Source organism: Gigantopelta aegis, chromosome 10 (genome assembly GCF_016097555.1).
Source record: "Gigantopelta aegis isolate Gae_Host chromosome 10, Gae_host_genome, whole genome shotgun sequence".
In the NCBI taxonomy this organism is placed as follows: domain Eukaryota; kingdom Metazoa; phylum Mollusca; class Gastropoda; order Neomphalida; family Peltospiridae; genus Gigantopelta; species Gigantopelta aegis.
Window position 1 is genome coordinate 63,342,231 of NC_054708.1, and position 13,195 is coordinate 63,355,425.

The following is a 13,195-nucleotide window of genomic DNA, read 5'->3' on the forward strand; positions in this document are numbered from 1 at the left end:
AGGTTCTGTTGTGTTCAGTGATCTCTTCGGGTTTGTCTGTGTTCAGAGATCTCTCCAGGTTATGTATGATGTGTGTTCAGTGATATCTACAGATTATGTTATATGCAGTGTTCTCTCCGTGTTTTATTGAATGTTAAGTGATCAATCCTTCGGTTTCTGTTGTGTGTGCTAAATTATTTTCTGGGTCTGTTGTGAGTGATATGTCATGTTCAAGTTCTCTTGTGTGTGCTATGTCATGATCATGGTATGTTGTATGTGTGTTCTGTCATATTCTTCTCCAGGTTCTGTTGTGTGTACTATGTCACGTTCAGGTTCTGTTGTGTGTGCCACGTCATGTTCAGGTTTTGTTGTGAGTTCTCTATTATGTTCAGGTTCTGTTGTGAGTGCTATGTCATGTTCAGGTTCTGCCGCAAGTGACTGGATAAGGGCTGTGGTATGTACTGTCCTGTCTGTGGGGAAGTGCATATAAAAGATACCTTGCTGCATTATGAAAAATGTAGCGAGTTTCCTCTGATGACTACGAGTCATAATTACCAAATGTTTGACATCCAATAGCTGATGATTAATTAATCAGTGCTCTAGTGGTGTCGTTAAACAAAACAAATAAATAAACTGTCGCAAATGCTATGTCATATTGATTTTCTATGGTGATTATTTTCTAATGTTCAGCTTTTTACTATGTTATATTCAGGTCTTGTTGTCACTGATGTGCCAAATTCTGTTGTGTGAGCTATGTCATGTTCATGTCCTGTTGTGTGAGCTATGTCATGGTCCAGTCCTGTTGTGTGAGCTATGTCATGTTCAGCTTATGTTGTGTGTGCTATGTCATGTTCAGCTTTTGTTGTATGTGCTATGTTGTGCTAATGTTTTGGTGTGTGTGTGTTGTGTCATGTTTACGTTCAACATTCTGTTGCAAATATTCATTAACTGTAAAGTTAATCAAAATGCATAGATTTTGCTATCGTTTATGTTGAGGCCACATTCACTTTATTCACCCTTTAACCTTACGTCTTCTGTTACTGGACTTTGTCCTGGACAACTTACAGTTGCGTTTGTATGTGCAATATTGTTAATCCATAATGCCTACATGTAGGGCAAACCTATAGATCTTCAAAGGCAGCTGAAAGACGGAACTTGATCACCATAACATACAAGTAAATACATAACAAATCAGTGTAATTATGCTTGCACTTTGGTCGTATATGCCACATACAACATTATTATGAATTAAAACTGTATCTACAGATACAAATTACATGTTGGAAACTTTGCTTTGATTAAAAAAAACTTCAAAATAGATATTTGTTTTTCAAGAAAATTCACCAAAACATGTTTATTATTATAATTATGGTGCACAATTTCGGGCAAATCAACCCCTCCAGCCCCCCTGAATCAAAGAGTCCCCATACGCCCATGACCTTGTAGCTCTCACGCGACGATATACTACAGTACGAAAACCAATTAAAATTGACTGCTGCAAACATTAGCACACGACCGGAAACATATTGGATATGCATGTATACACTAATAATCTAAACAATAAAGCGTATCTAAACGCAGGGCACAATATTTCACGCGAACCGCCGTTCTGTTCGCGTGTCGGTTACGCAAAATTAAATTTACGCAAACCGCAAATTTGTTACGTCGTAACCTGTAGATGTTCATAAATGCGCAGATACTTAATGCGCAGCAAACCAGTAGACAACCGTATATGGCCTCAGATTACAGGTATCTTCCCATCCGGAAATTTGACCGCGCAAGTAGTCTGCTGTTTGACTGTGATTATTTTATGGCAGACAGCTATAAAGTGGCAACTATTTGACTGAAGTGACAGGGGAGATCATGTAGTTTGTAAAGATGTGTAACTTGTTGACATTGAAGACTTGTTTGTGGTAATTCCGCCCCCATGCAAAAGTAGTGCTTTTTGTGTAAAATGGGAGTACTCCGGCCTGGTTTAGAGGGTGTGTTTGTTTAAACCAATATGCTGGGAGAAAGAGCTGGACAACAGGGGTTGTCCTTTTCAGGGTATGTGTCTCCTAGGCAGGCAAAGGTACATACAAAAATCCACGGGCCTGCTGATATTAATAAAAATGTTATAGCCACTAAGGCTATATAGAAACATATAGCGAAATTAATTGTGATCTGAGACCATATTGCAACAGTTGTAACTTGCGACCATTCTAAACTATAGTCCGTCCCATTACCTACAAACATGTTTCTTGTAAAGTAAATAATTTCAGTTTGGTTTGACTAAGAAGAAAAGTAAAAGTATTTTGGAAATAAAAAATACTAATTTTTGTGTACAATTCACAAATTAGAAATAAATAAGTCGTCTATAGTAAATTTCATAGTATATATATATAAAAAAAATACGTTCCCTGTGGGACGGACTATAAATCCTCAGTATATAGTCGAGCTAAAAGTTTAAAACAATATGCACGGGCCGCTGGGGACGGCTAAATTATCTGCTGTTATTTTATCTTTAAAGGAATATATATAGAAATAATATTGGATTGCCCCTGTAATGTTACAATGTTGAAAACAGTTTTAACGTAAACATGAATCTAAAAGTGTCACAAAAGTTTAAAACTAGTAACATCGCATAATGAGCTTAAAAAACTACAACATTTGGAACGTTACTGTAGTATAGAAGTGCCATCGATAAAGTGAAAATAGCATGGCCACCGCAAAACAAAACAAAAACCAGAAAGAAAGAAATGATTTATTTAACGACGCACTCAATACATTTTATTTACGGTTATATGGCGTCAAACATGGTTAAGTACCACACAGATAATGAGAGAGGAAACCCGCTGTCGCCACTGCATGGGCTACTCTTTTTCGATTAGCAGCAAGGGATCTTTTATATGCACCATCCCACAGACAGGGTAGTACATACCACGGCCTTTGATAGACCAGTCGTGGTGCACTGGCTGGAACGAGAAATAGCTCAATGGGCCCACCGACGGGGATCGATCCCAGACCGACCGCACAGCGAGCGAGCGCTGTACCATTGGGTTACGTCCCGCCCTCAAAACGAGAAAAGGAATCCGCCCTCCCCCCCCCCCCCCCCCCCCATTCCCAATGTATCTATTTTGTTTCAGTATTGGGGCTGATATTTAGTCCGTTTACAATGGTGTTAACTTTTGCAAGCATTAAAGAAACTGTTTTATAAAATGTTTTCTTTTGTATTTTCTTTTAAGTTAAGTTAAGTTTTGAGTTAAAAATTATGCATTTGAAATGTAATTTCAACGTAACTTGGAGGTAACTGATCACGTTACCCATGGGTTACGCAAATATAAATCCACATAACCGAACAATTCGTTACTTAGGTAAAAAATAAAAACCCACGTGAACCGACTTTCGGTTAAATCAGATTTCGAAATTTTGTTCCCTGTAAACGTAATTTTGGTCGCCAAAGGACTGTTGGTCGGAAATGCGTTATAATGGATACAAACTCAGGACACTCCCTTTAATAATACATAAAATCTGTTTAATATTGGTTTGTTTTGATACATGCATAAAGCAAACACAATCTGTTATTGAATAGGTATTAAACACAGGCAACATTTGTTGATATCGGTGGTCTGTATCCTAGTAAACGTGACAATACCTGCGTAGTCCATGTAATCATTCATGTTCGTATATATTATCTTACCGAGTGTATAATCGAACGTTGATCTATTGGCTTAGGTGTACAGGTTTCCATTTCTGTAGGGGGTCGGGGGATGCTGGTTTTTGCCCGAATTAAACGAAAATCTGGATAACAACATTTATTCATATATATTAGCATTACTACCAACCAGCTAAACGAATCACTACGCATTTTTACATGGATTACAACTAATTTTGAGGGTAGAATGATGGAAATATATGGTAAAAAGTTTTAAGGTTATCACATTTTCCCCGAATATTTGTATACTTTTTGCCCGAATTTGAGGTTTTGCTCAAGCACTGGGGGAGGGGGGAGGTTGCTCCTCTTGGCCCCTGTATCGTACGCTTAGATGTCCATTGGTGCAAACCGATTATAACCGATGATCAATGATGGAATTGCAACCATTGCTAACATTAATAATATATTGATTTCAATCTGCCACACTTTTTTTGTGCATTTCTGTTTTCTTTTCTTAAAGTAATAGTTGTCATGCTAATATGCTATGCGCATACACCGGTGATTCATTGTTCGAGGAATAAAATAAAATATTCACGGCGTATGCTGGTAGCGGTGTCGTCACACTATGATGGGATTGTTGCCACCACATGGTCGTAACAGGAACTGTATCTACAGGGGTCTGTGACTCATCATTCATGAGTAATAGGCCGCTGTTGATATATCAAGACTGTTTTTCCTGAAAATCGGTTACACATGGGCACCTAACCTTTGTGAAACGCTGCACACTTTGTTACACGCCCTTTGGTGACCAATTTACAGCGATCCGATTCAAATGTATATACATTGAGATCCGTGATTAATAGTGTTGGTAGAGAGCTGTTGGAACTGTTGGCATTGGTGGGAGGGGGGGGGGGGGGTGGTGGGGTGGGGGGGGGGGTCAAATCTATTCCACAATCATTTAAACTTATATTGGCACTGTTGTGTAATATGTCATATATTCATAAAATATTTGTGTATCATGTGTGTTTATGCGCTCTCGCGCGTGTGTGATTTTCATATGTGAAACATATAATGTTATTTACAATATTTTACAATTATAAATTAGTTTGGACGAGCCAAGTGTACGTATATAATATGAAGAAGAAGAAATATAGTTAAGAGTCACAAATGCAGGGCCGTACCCTCCGGGGGTGGGGGGGGGGGACAGTTGCCCCACTGAGAATCTCACCTTTTTTTTTTTACTCCAAAAATGGCATACACATCTCAGGGTTTAATTTGTATTGTGTTTCATTTGTATATAAAAAGTAGTGCCCCCCCCCCCCCCGGATTTTGATCAGGGTACAGCCCTGAAATGTATATTTAAAAAAGATCACAGTATTTAAAAGGCAAGTTGGGGTCATTTTTCACCCTTCATTTCATTTCATTTCAATTTATTTTCATGCTTATATCCAAGTAAGGTTCAAGCACGCTGTCTGTCCAGAACAGTGGGTTGGTTAGTGGTTAGTGAGAGAGAAGAGGGTGTAATGGCCTTACAGCCACCCAATGGGCCCTTACGAACTCGCTCTGGGTTGGAGCCGGTACCGGGCTGCGAACCCTGTACCTACAACCTTATGTCCGATGGCTTAACCACGACACCACCGTGGCCGGTTTCGCCCTTCAGTTGCTACCTCTTTCTCAGTTACCAATGCAATGACGCCCAATACCGCAAGAAGACGTGCGACTTAAGCAACGGGACATGTACAGTTTCCAAAATACTCTAAAATGCATCATACAGTAAATATATAATGTTTCCTATGAATATATATTACTTCCCCACCCACCCCTAGAACTTAAATGTGTGCATAGAAAGATATTTTAGATGGTCATTGAATCTTAGATTAATCGTTCACCGCCGAGTCATTTGATAGTCCCCTCCACTGCTGTGCATGTATTAAGTTAATTACAGTCCGGTGATACCGTGTTTGTTTTGACTACTGAATGTACATTGTGGCATTGTAGATGGTATCTATAAGGACGACATAGAAAACGAATATCACTTTATTTTGATTTGTCCATTGTATATAGGTCTACGATATGTTATAATAAGAAATATTATTGGTTGAAAGCATCGGAATATAAAATTGTATAATTAGTTTTGTTAAATATCCCAAACAGACAACATATTTACGTTCTCAACTCATTTGAATGTCCATCCTTCAAATACACAATCTCTCATGTACGCGTATATATTTATGTTTATGTATCATTGTATATTTTATGCTTATGAGCCGCAAGGCTTAAAGCAAATAAACTATACTATATACTATACTATACAAGAGGCTGGGAGCTGTGAATAATTGTAAGTCAAATTGCCCCTATCTTCTTGTGTGTTATGTCCAGCGGGCCTGGACATGGCATAGATTCAGGACATTCCAGGCAGTTGAGAAGCTTGCTAATAAATTGCAGCTTAATTAAATATAGACACGAACATACCATACCACAATCGATCGCATATGATACTGCATTATTAATGAATTCATCAGTTTTATAAGTGTATTTATAAAATTATTAAAGGGACTGTCCCGAGTCTGTTAGCATTGTAACACGTTTTCAACTAAGAGAGACTTTTTAATAACTATAATACCTCCCAGTAATTTCGTAGGTGCGAAAAATATTATCTTCGCAAGCCAAGGTACCATTCCGTATAGTACACAAAATGCAGTATACTGTACAGGATGGTACCTTGGCTTGCTAAGTTGAAAACATATACACTACAACATAAATTGAAGTTTGGGACATTATGCGTAGGCCTAACCAACTTTCATTCGCACGTTAAATTTTGAATATTATTTACATGGTAATGACGGGGCATGTAAAAAAAAAAAAGCCGAAGAAAAGAAATGGGTTACCTAAATTAGTTTTTGCATGGTTTATGCAACATTTTATTTCTCAGATACATGTTTTTACGTATTTAATTATATCTAACAGCGTATTATTTTTCTATTATCAGTCACTCGTAGCAGATGTGCAAACGTTTTTCTTTCAGTAGCAGGGTTACGTAATTTTTAAAAAGTATTTAGGTTTGTTTTTGTTTTTTTTACATATTACATGGTTTAAAATTAATATTTAACAGAAATATTTATACACGCATGCGTGTGCGTGTTTCTGCGTGTACTTGTGAGTAACCGGCCTCGGTGGTGTCGTGGTTAGCTATTAGACTACAGGCTGGTAGGTACAGGGTTCACAGCCCGGTACCGGCTCCAACCCAGAGCGAGTTTCTTAAGGGCTCAATAGGTAGGTGTAAGGCCACTACACCCTCTTCTCTTTCACTAACCACTAACCAACTAACAACTAACCCACTGTCCTGGCCAGACAGCCCAGGTAGATGAGGCGTGTGCCCAGGACAGCGTGCTTGAACCTTAACTGGATATAAGCACGAAAATAAGTTGAAATGAATGCTTGTGAATGCACGTGTGTTTATACAAATCTAGCTAAAGTTTGTTTTGTTTAATGACACACATTTGTCAAACATTCGGCAATTTCGACATAGAGAGGAAACACGCAACATTTTTCCATTAGTAAAAAGGGATTTTTTATATGCACCATCCCACAGACAGGATAGCACATAACACAGCCTTTGCTATGCCAGTCGTGGTGCACTGGCTGGAACGAGAAATAGCCCAATGGGCGAACGCTTTACCACTGGGTACATCTAGTTGTTGATGCATCCAACACCGTGCCGACCGGCCTCGGTGGCGTCGTGGTTAGGCCATCGGTCTACAGGCTGGTAGGTACTGGGTTCGGATCCCAGTCGAGGCATGGGATTTTTAATCCAGATACTGACTCCAAACCCTGAGTGAGTGCCCCGAAAGGCTCAATGGGTAGGTGTAAACCACTTGCACCGACCAGTGATCCATAACTGGTTCAACAAAGGCCATGGTTTGTGCTATCCTGCCTGTGGGAAGCGCAAATAAAAGATCCCTTGCTGCTAATCGGAAAGAGTAGCCCATGTAGTGGCGACAGCGGGTTTCCTCTCAAAACTCTGTGTGGTCCTTAACCATATGTCTGACGCCATATAACCGTAAATAAAATGTGTTGAGTGCGTCGTTAAATAAAACATTTCTTTCTAACACCGTGTCAAGTAGTTTCACATCCATTAGTGTTATCAGTGTCTGTTGCAGCAGATGTCTCCATCCATATAAATGCAAGGGTCTGGAGAAAATTCATTACGAGAGACGAGACAAAATCAATGTGTTCGATGTTACCATCGCGGCGATGTCGTGCCGACCGTCACGTGGGAATACACATCTCGTCATTATGTATTCACCGTAACTAAACTGCTTCTCAGTGTACCGTGAAGGATAATAAACCCAGGGCTCTTCCAGTATTCATTACATGGCGGGTGGGGTGTGTGGGGGTGGTGGGGGTGGGGTGGTAGGTGGGTTGGCATCGTAATTATTATTTTGCGCTTGGGTCTGCTACAACTTTTATCTGTAGGCTAAATACCTCAAATACAAAATAAAAAAATAATAAAAAATAGTTTCTGGGCGGTGGGTAAAAAAAACCCACCCTGCCTCCCGCCCGCCAGAGTCCATATGTCATCATGTCCGGAACAGCCCTCAATAGATTGTGCAACACTTCCAGTCATATGTGCAGGGAATTGTTCTGTGTGTGTTTGTGTGTGTGTGTGTAGACTGTGCCGAGAAAAGTTATAAGGGGGGTGGTCGAATCATGCTCCCCCGAAACATACATTAAAACACACACACACACACACACACACACACACACATACACACACACATTCGCATGCAGCAAGGGAAGGGGTCAATCCCCAGTCCCCTCTGCACCTGGTCTACTTTTAAGACATTGTATTTTCTTGCACTTCCATTGGTGAGAACATCATTCGTTATTTATTATAACACACACGTGTGTTATCGATTTAGCGGCATACGATTGGCTACTCCTAAATGATGACCATAACCAATCAAATACTGTGACATATTAATAAGTTAACCTGCAAATGATTGCTCTGTGACACATATAAGCGCTAGCGCCGCTTTTAAGTTTAGTTGGAAAAGACGTAAACATAAACATATGAGACAGGGGGCAGGGGAAGGGGGCAAAACATGAAATTCGGGCAAAAATGGCACAGATATTCAGGTAAAATGTGGTGATCTGAGACCTTTTTACCATGTATTTCCATCATTCTACCCTCAAAACCAGTTGTAATCCATGTAATAACGTGCAGTAATTCGTTTGCAACGTATATAGCTATTTGGTAGTAATGCTAATATGAATAAATGTTGTTATCCAAATCCGGGCATTTTCATTTTATTCGGACAAAAGCCAACCTACCAGCCTGCCCCCCCCCCCCCCCCACACACACACACACACATAAACCTACAAAAATGGAAGCCTACACACCTATGGACGTAAATGCATCGGTTTTAAACCTGTGTTGTTAGAATGTGCAAGAAATAGAATACTACATTCGAAAATACCTGTTGTGTTACACCTCGCTTTTGCTTGTCAAATACGTTGCATGAAATGGTATCTAACGACCACTCATGTAGTATTATCTATGTGTGACAGCAGCATTGGCAGCTTTGGTGCGAAAGCTGAAGATGTTTTCGTCATCTTGACATACGGGGTCAGCACAATGCTGACATCTAAGATATCATCTCAGAAATTTGTGCAGGGGGTCTAGACTGTGGTGAGAGAATTTCTAGGGGGGTGAGTCATGCTCACCGGGAAAATATATTGAAAAAAAATTGCTTGAGCAGCAGGTCGACCCTCAACACCCCCGCTCCCGCGCCAACTTTACTACACCTCTCTTTTCACGAAGTTAATAAGTAAAGTATAAGACAGACATAATTAAAACCGTACTACATAAATCATAAGCGATATCAGAACTGAAAGTGGTTAGGGTATACATAATATATTAATTTGTCTTGCAACGGGGGGGGGGGGGGGGGGCGGGGAAGTCAATGGATAATCTTCAGAGTTTGGGGTGGATCCGTACCCCCAGGCTCCGCCGCTGCCGATACCTGTGAGTTATTTATACGATATCGGAATCATATTATTTCAATATTTGTCCTAGGGCAGATTCATGTTATTTCTTCACTCGTGTTCTTTTATCTATATGTTTATCTGTCCACACAAACACAAACGCACGCACGCACAATAAGATCGACTGGGTTAGAAAAGAATGGTGGGTCTCTATTTTAAGTTTAAGGAAAGTCCCGAATTTTCACACTTGTTAATAACCCTCGATCTCAATCAGTCAGCTCCACCCCCATTGAAAAAATCCCTGCGGACGCCCATGTTCCCCTCTAATATGGGTATTGGAAAATTTCGGCTGCTGCCATCAAAAAACTGTTCAAGCACGCCTGTCGAGGGCACAATCTCTGACTTAGCGATATGTAAATAAATATAAATATATCATTATATTATTATATACTTTATCACTTGTTCAAGTAGCCATTACAAACAGAATCTAGCTTAGCAGAAAAGCTTCTATGATCACTGTCGAATAAGCGCCAGGCTGAACGTCAAAGCGGCCACGTGACTGGTTTTCTTTGTGATCGACTGTGGCTCAGGTATCGTCTAAAATGTAACGGTACTTGGTTCACGTTGTTCGCTGTCGGAGTTTGGTCGCAGCGCCAATTTCTTTGATCGTTCAACGGGAGAAATTGTTTTAGTGCTTCAAAAATCATGCGACAAATATGACATTGGATATTCTGCTCTTATCGGTGTTTGCTTGATCAAAAGAAGGCCGCGCAAACAGGTGTGGTTTTCGGTTGATCCTGTTTAAAGTGTTTTCGTTTTACGAGAAATTGTCGTCTGCACGAGTAAATCACCCGTTTGTTGACGGTGCTACCTGGGAATATAATTGATAGTTATGGAGGTACTGAGCGAACGCGAAACGACAGACGAGGTAAATATAATTTAATGTGTATGTATTTGTGTTGGGATTCTGTGTTATACAGCATTGATATCAGGAGGGTAGGAACGACATGAGGAGTGAGGTGAGTGTGGTGACACGGTCTAGTTGGGGGGTGGGGGCACAAGCGAGATTTTCATCTTTAGTTATATTATGTAGGACAAAAAAACAACCATACATTTTCGTCCACAAGTGGGGGAGCAAAGATACCCCCCCCCCCCGATTCTTACGGGTCTGAATAGAGCATAATCAAATATGTTTTATTAACAGAATATTAAGTTTAATAAAACAGCAGTCTATGTAGTTTTATTATGGTTATTTAAACTACAGCATAAGCAGATAGGCTTATTTCTTTATAGCATTTATTATATAGTAACAAAATTAGAAAAGTTTTAAAAATGGCAAATAATGAGAATGAAAAGAAACTGTCTTTGAAATCAAGTAAGATATGGCTTAAAATCAGAAACTGGAAACAAATCAGTTGTTATTTTTTCTCAAAAGAAGAAGTTTGTTTTGTTTCACGACACCACAAGAGCAAACTGATTTATTAATCATCGGCTATTGGATGTCAAACATATGGTTATTTTGACACAGTCATAGAGAGGAAACCTGCTACATTTTTTTTCTATTAATAGCAAGGGATCTGTTATATGCACCATCCCACAGACAGGGTAGCACATACCACAGCCTTTGATATACCAGTCGTGGTGCACTGGCTGGAATGAGCAATAGCCCAATGGGCCCAGCAATGGGGATCGATCCTAGACCGACCATGCATCAGGCGTGCACTTTACCACTGGGCTATGTCCCACCCCTCAAAAGACACTGTAGTCTATCGTCCATATAGGACTGCAATAGTGGATTTGTTTTTAATTAATTATCACATCTATACAAAGTGTGTGTGTGTGGTGGGGGGGGGCACACATACTCATATATAAATAAATATATAAAAATCATTGCTGCTGCTGCTACAAAGTGGGGGGGGGGGCACATGCCCCCCTTGCCCCTCCCCTTTCCCCAGCTTCCTACTCCAGTACTTACTTGTTTAAAATTTATTGTAAATTGAAAATGCTTCTGAATTGTAAAGAAAAACTTTGCCACTGAATGATAAGAGAGAAAAAATTTGATGTTGACTGCATGAACTGTATTTGAGAAATCAAACCTCACGAAGTTTAAAGCATATGAGAATTAGGGACATTGATGGTACATTTATTTCATGACTGCTGTTAATAGCAACATTAATAATAATATGTATTTCTAGGCATTGTTTATTGCAGCAGAATAAATTATTAAAATCTGAATCCACTAGGTAGTTATCAGTATCAGTAATGGATCAGTGGCCAAAAGAAAAATATGCATTGACAATCTGTGACCTACAGGCTTGAATATTATTTACAAAGCCTGGTTTTACCAGACAATTGAACATTTACGTAAATATAAAACCATTTTTAAAAATTCAGGTAACCCATTTCACTGGCATAGGAAGCGGAGGGCAAGAGGGGCATGTGCCCTCCCACTTTGTAGCAGCAGCGATGGTTTTTATATATATTTATACATGTTGTTACCGATATATATATATATATATATATTTATATTATATCTGTGTGTGTGTGTGCATCCCCCACTTGCTGGCACATTCCTACACCCGTTAATTTTTTTTTTTTAAATTATGCCCAAAATTTAATGCATGAACAAACCTTGTGCTACACCAAAACTATATTTGCACTAGTGATGTACAAATGAAACTATTGTTCTCACAATGTTTAGAAAGAAATGTTTTATTTAACGATGCACTCAACACATTTTATTTACGGTTATATGGTGTGAAACATATGGTTAAGGATCATACAGATATTGAGAGAGGAAACCTGCTGTCACCACTTCATGAGCTACTCTTTTCAATTAACAGCAAGGGTTCTTTTATATGCACCATCCCACAGACAGGATAGCACATACCACGGCCTTTGATGTACCAGTCGTGGTGCACTGACTGGAGCAAGAAATAGCCCAATGGGCCCACTGATGGGGATCGATCCCAAACCGACCGCGCATCAAGCGGGTGCTTTGCCACTGGGCTACGTCTCACCCCCACAATGTTTAGAGACCTGTAATTGCATATATTTACCATGCTTATTTAACGGGGACATAGGCGGGTGTGGATGGGGGTCACTAAAACAGCTGTTTACATTACAATAGCAGACTTTCAAGTAGGTGTCCAAGGAAAATATTTTAAACAAAAGGGTCCACTAGTTCATATTCAAATCACCCACATCCCCACACCCACCCCACCCACCCCTTCAAGGTCCAGACCATGCTACTCCTGATCATTAAACACCTGATCATTAACACCTGCTTGTAAGAAAATCAGGCTTCATTAATTCATCCCATTCTGTTTTTACTTCATTTGGAGACTACATATAAACTAATATGTATGTATGCATATGGGGATTTCATATATATAATATTGCTCTTTTTGGGGGGTACAAATAGGGGACCATAGACCATAAAATGTACTATTTTGTCCTACCAACTTTTAAAATAGCTAAAAACTGTTATCCAAAACATTGACATTTTGTTTTCCAGATGCTATGAAATAATTGTTTGAACTATGCAAAGATACAAACTTTGTTTTGACTCATTTATCATTTATGCCCCATCCC

General features: G+C 39.5%; 1 protein-coding gene across 1 annotated transcript in view; it reads left to right on the forward strand.

Moving 5' to 3' along the window:
• The first annotated feature begins 10,185 nt into the window (after positions 1-10,185).
• The window catches only part of LOC121382528, a 79,949-nt gene continuing 76,939 nt past the window's right edge, over positions 10,186-13,195 (forward strand). Inside the window, exon 1 of the mRNA XM_041511986.1 lies at positions 10,186-10,529. Coding sequence (XP_041367920.1) covers positions 10,494-10,529 — 36 coding nt within the window. The 5' untranslated portion in view covers positions 10,186-10,493. The remainder of the gene's footprint in view (positions 10,530-13,195) is intronic.